The sequence below is a fragment of the Aedes albopictus genome, chromosome 1 (genome assembly GCF_035046485.1).
Source record: "Aedes albopictus strain Foshan chromosome 1, AalbF5, whole genome shotgun sequence".
Lineage (NCBI taxonomy): Eukaryota > Metazoa > Arthropoda > Insecta > Diptera > Culicidae > Aedes > Aedes albopictus.
The window spans coordinates 50987194-50993193 of record NC_085136.1 but is presented as its reverse complement, the minus strand read 5'-3'; the positions used below and the strand labels follow the sequence as shown (position 1 = coordinate 50993193).

The 6000-nt window shown below is 50.1% G+C and overlaps 1 protein-coding gene across 1 annotated transcript in view; it reads left to right on the top strand.

Moving 5' to 3' along the window:
- Nucleotides 1–1781: 1781 nt before the first annotated feature.
- LOC115256649 (muscarinic acetylcholine receptor M5-like) overlaps nt 1782–6000 on the top strand; it is a 68312-nt gene continuing 64093 nt past the window's right edge. The window contains exon 1 of the mRNA XM_062845998.1: nt 1782–1797. Within this exon, the coding sequence (XP_062701982.1) occupies nt 1782–1797 (16 nt within the window). The remainder of the gene's footprint in view (nt 1798–6000) is intronic.

Here is a 6000-nt window from a genome sequence, read left to right as displayed (position 1 = left end):
CAGCCCTCACTCCGGAAGCACTGATGATGACAAAGACGCACTTTACGAGCAGCTCAAACGCGAGAACGATCGCTGCCCAAGCCACGACGTCAAGATCATCATAGGAGATTTAAACGCTCAGGTAGGCCAAGAGGAGGAATTCAGACCGACGATTGGTAAGCTCAGCGCCCACCAGCAAACGAACGAAAACGGCCTACGACTCATTGATTTCGCCGCCTCCAAGAACATGGCCATTCGTAGCACTTTTTTCAAACATAGCCTCCCTTATCGTTACACCTGGAGATCACCACAGCAGACAGAATCACAAAACGACCACGTTCTGATTGACGGACGGCACTCCTCCGACATTATCGACGTCAGGACCTATCGTGGCACCAACATTGACTACGACCACTATCTGGTGATGGTAAAACTACGCCCAAAACTCTCCGTCATCAACAATGTACGGTACCGGCGACCGCCACGGTACAACCTAGAGCGACAGAAACAACCAATTGTCGCCTCAGTATACGTGCAGAATCTCGAGGCCGCGTTGCCAGACGAGGGCGAGCTCGATGAGGCCTCTCTAGAGGACTGCTGGAGTACAGTGAAAGCAGTCATCAACGACGCTGCTGAGAGTAGCAACGGGTATGTGAAACGGAATCAACGGAACGAACGATTCGACGAAGAGGGCAGAACGGCATTGGAGGAGAAGAATGCAGCGAGGGCGGCAATGCTGCAGCAATGGACTCGACAGAACGTGGAACGTTACAAACAGAAGCGGAAACAGCAGACCCGCCTCTTTCGGGAGAAAAAGCGTCGCCTGGAAGAAGCGGAGTGTGAAGAAATGGAACTGCTGTGCCGTTCCCAAGAAACACGGAAGTTCTATCAGAAGCTCAACGCATCCCGCAACGGCTTCGTGCCGCGAGCCGAAATATGCAGGGATAAAGACGGAGGCCTCTTGACGGACGGACGTGAGGTGATCGAAAGGTGGAAGCAGTACTTCGATCAGCACCTGAATGGTGCAGAGAACGTAGGCACGGAATACCACGGCAACGGAGTAAACGACGACACTAGTGCAGCGGAGGACGGAAATGAACTAACTCCCACGCTGAGGGAAGTTAAAGATGCCATTCACCAGCTCAAAACCAACAAAGCAGCTGGTAAGGATGGTATCGCAGCTGAACTCATCAAGATTGCACCAGAGAAGTTGGCCGAACAGCTACCGGAGGAGTGGAAGGAAGGGGTAATCTGCCCCATTCACAAGAAAGGCAACCATTTGGAATGTGAGAACTTCAGGGCGATCACAATTTTGAATGCTGCCTACAAAGTGCTATCCCAGATCATCTTCCGTTGTCTGTCACCTAAAACGAATGAGTTCGTGGAAAGTTATCAAGCCGGCTTTATCGACGGCCGGTCGACAACGGACCAGATCTTTATCGTACGGCAAATCCTCCAGAAATGCCGTGAATACCAGGTCCCAACGCATCACCTGTTCATCGACTACAAAGCGGCATACGACAGTATCTACCGCGCAGAGCTATGGAGAATCATGGACGAAATTGGCTTTCCTGGGAAGCTGACTAGACTGATTAAAGCAACGATGGACGGTGTGCAAAACTGCGTAAGGGTTTCGGGTAAAATCCATTTCATTCGAATCTCGCCGGGGACTGCGACATGGTGATGGAATCTCATGCCTACTCTTCAACATCGCTCTGAAAGGTGTGATGCGACGGGCGAGGCTCAACAGCCGGGTTACGATTTTCACAAAATCCGGTCAATTTGTGTGCTTTGCGGACGACATGGACATCATCGCCAGTACATTTGGAACGGTGGCAGAGCTTTACACCAGCCTGAAACGCGAAGCAGCAAAGATCGGACTGGTGGTGAATGTCTCAAAAACAAAGTACATGCTGGTAGGCGGAACCGAAAACGACCGGATCCGTCTGGGTAGTAATGTAACGATAGACGGGAATACTTTCGAGGTGGTTGAGGAATTCGTCTACCTCGGATCCTTACTGACGGCTGACAACAACGTGAGCCGTAAAATTCGGAGACGCATCATCAGCGGAAGTCGGGCCTACTACGGGCTCCAGAAGAAACTGCGGTCGAAAAAGATTCACCCTCGCACCAAATGCACCATGTACAATGCGCTAATAAGACCGGTTGTCCTTTACGGGCACGAGACATGGACCATGCTCGAGGAGGACCTGCAAGCACTCGGAGTTTTCGAGCGACGCGTGCTAAGAACGATCTTCGGCGGTGTGCAGGAGAACGGTGTGTGGCGGAGAAGAATGAACCACGAGCTCGCTGCACTTTACGGCGAACCCAGCATCCAGAAGGTGGCCAAAGCCGGAAGGATACGTTGGGCAGGGCATGTTGCAAGAATGCCAGACAACAACCCTGCAAAGCTGATGTTTGAAACTGATCCGGTTGGCACAAGAAGGCATGGAGCACAGAGAGCACGATGGCACGGGCCAGATGGAGCGTGAACTGGCGAGCATTGGGCGTGACCGGGGATGGAGAGCGGCAGCCACAAACCGAGTATTGTGGCGTACTATTGTTGATTATGTCTTGTCTTAAATGTGATGTTGAACAAATAAATGTATGTATGTTCGTAGCTATCGAAAAATGTTCAATTTTATAGCAAGAAATGTTAATACTTTGTTATTTTATACCTTCTGGATAACAAATAGAGCACTTGAAATTAATGGTACTTGTTATTTTTAAGGTGTTATTTATACAAAATCATTGTATTCATTTTTGTTATTTTGTTTGTGTTTGTGTTTGTGTCTTATGTCCACCTGATGAAGGATATATCGAGGTATATTGTTATTTAAGATTAATACCTCGATATGTTATTTTGTTGCCATTCTTTTCTGCTCGGGTACAGAGGAGGTGGCGCGTGGACTCAGAGAATGGCTAGTTCAGATGCAGTACAAGAGGTGGTCCAGGGGCTCGTAGTAGGCTTCGTAGGTCATACTACTGGGTAGGATTCAAGCCCGCGGTTGGAAGTCCCCGGCAAGGGTCGGAGCAGGGTCTCCAACCCTACTGTCAGCAACTTTCTGGTGCAGCTGATAGGGCCTGAAGGGTAGTGATAGCCTTGCCTTCAGCAGGTCAGAGCTGGTAGCACATACATACGCATCAGTTCTGCAGTGGTTGATCAGTTGCAAAACAGTTGGGCGCGGGCGTAGGGTTGATCCTGCCCGCTTTCCAAGGACAAAAGGAGTTGTGAGGATCACTGGGGAAACTGGCTAAGCGCCAGCATGCTATCGTGATAAACTCTCCATAGCGAGTCATCGATGTTCGTTTCTACAGGCTACGCAGCTAACCTTGAGGGTGTGATGTGCATTAGCCACTCTCTGAAGTAATTCCTTAATGGTAGTTCCGGAGAGACGAATGGTTTGACAACCATAAGAATGTGTTTAGTGGGTCTAGGAGAGAGTAGTGCTGGCTTTTGCTTTTGTTGTAGAAGACGGTCTTAACTCCACACTACCAGGGCCTTCCTGTTAGGGTGTCTGTTGAGCAGATTTTACCCCTATGGTTTAGCTGAAAAAAAAAAGACCTATCTGCCTTCTGAACACCGACGAAAAATTGTTGGAACGGATCATTCTGTCGAGGTTGATGGTTTATACCGAGACAACCCGAAGACTTTGTCCTCTCGGATAACCAGTTCGGCTTCCGGAAGCTGGCCGACGGTGGACGTCATTAGGGCTGTTACTCAAACGGCCGATCCAAAAGAAGCGAATGGGAATCCGCTATTTCATGGTCGTCACGCTGGACGTGTAGAATGCGTTCAACAGCGTCAGCTGGGCCGACATCGAGTGCGCCATACACCATCTGGGAGTCCCGGTTAGCCTATGCCGGATACTGGAGAGTTACTTCCTGAAATGGGTGCTGATGTATGACACTAAGGAAGGCGAGAGGAGCTACATAATCACCGCGGGGGACCTCAGGGCTCCGTCCTGGGCCCGGTACTCGGTAAACACTTGATTAAGTGGAACTGACCTAAGAAGTCTGAATCTTCAGGATGTTCTTTTGTTCTGAACCCGATGTGGTAAGTAGCTATAGGCTTAATTTACGCTTTATGCTGTTTGAACCCGTTGTGGTGGTACGCTTATGTGATTATGTTGATCCTATTCCCTTACCTTTCCCAATCCCATTCCGTATTCCTCCCTTCCCTCTCCGACAGGTAAATGATGAATAGGCTCGTATTCATGGCGATGGCACAAATTTCCCAAATGGAGGAGAACGTGCCTCTGGAGCCGACCTACTGATACCTGCTACCGGTTTTGTACTATGGTACTATGCGGCGTATGATAGCATATTGAGGCTCAAATTTCCACCGGGCGTAAAAATTATCGGTTGTGCTGATGATCTTACCCTCGTGGTGTACGACGAGTTGATAGAGGAAGTGGAACAGACAGCAACGCACGCAATTGACATAGTGGAGCACTGGATGAGGTCAAGACAGCTGGTATTTCTGCTTCTTTATGGCTCTACGTTTCAACTGGAACTTGGCCTACCTGTCTTCAACTTAGTATACTTCGAGCATTTCCACAATTATTGATTTGCCTGCCATTCCATGAATTTGTATATTGTGAGGCAAGGACAATGATACACTATGCCCAGGGAGTCATGAATATTTTACCGACCGGAACGGGAATCGAACCCGCCATCTCCGGACTGGGGATCCATAGTGTTAATCACTAGGCTTACTGGAGGCCGAGTTGACACTTGCGCATCACAAAACGGGGGTAATGGTGGTAAACAATCGCAAGTCTGAACAACAAGCAGTTGGGGGTCATGATCGACGATAAGTTGAAATTCGGAAACCACGTAAAATATGCCTGCAAAAGAGCAAGCATGGCGATAATGGCATTGTCAAAAATAATTTCAAATCGCTCTATAATTGTGAATATCGCGTAACTCGCTGGAACAGACCGCACCCAGCCCTCTTAGCAAACTACAGTAGAATCACTTGGCATTGTACGGGACTCACGATCAAGGCGACCGCCAAAGCTCCACTGCTCAATGAGGCAGCATCACACTGACAACCTCGGCATAATGCTTGTTGTCACTGATGCTTGCTAGGGGAAGGGCAAGCTAGGGGAATGGCACTATCGTTGTTCACACCCCACAGTAATAGTCTCGAATAAGCGTAACCTGCACGCGATAGTAGCGGTCTCCATACTACGGTATGGCACCGCTGCATGGTCGAGGGCTCTAGTAGTTAACCGAGACATGAAACGACTCGAGAATACTCACCGGATGATGAGCCTTTTTTTTCCTTCTAAACCATAGGGGGATAATCTGCTCAACAGACACCCTAACAGAATGTTAGGGTAGTGTAGGTCTGACAGGCCGTCTTCTACAACAAAAGTAAAATCCAGGACTACTCTCTCCTCGACCCACTAAACACATTCCTATGGTCGCCAAACCCTACGCCTCTCCGGAACCACCAAGAAGGTATTGCTTCAGAGAGGGGCTAGTGCATATTGCACCCTCAAGGTTAGCTGCGTAGCCTGCAGCAACGAACATCGATGACTCGCTTTGGAGAGTCCATCACGGTAACATGCTGGCGCTTAGCCAGTTTCCCGAGTGGTCCTCACCACTCCCTTTGTCCTCGGAAGGCGGGCAGGGTCAACCCCGCCCGCGCCCTACTGCTGAGCGGACATCAAGAACTGATGCCCACATGCAACCCGATCTGACCTGCCCGTAAAGAAGGGTATCACTACCCTTCAGGCCCTATCAGATGCATCCGTAGGTTGCAGACAGCAGGGTCTCACCTACCCCGACCCTTGCCGGGGACCCCTTTCCAACCGCGGGCTCGGATCCAACCCAGTAGACCGACGCCACGACAGCACCGCTACCGGGACTTCCTCTCCGCGGCCACTTAATCGCTGTAAGGGTCGATCTCGACCGCAGGGCACCGGTTTGACCTACGAAGCCGACTTCGAACCCCTGGACCACCTCTCGCACTGCATCTGGACTAGCCATTCTCCGAGTCACGCGCCACCT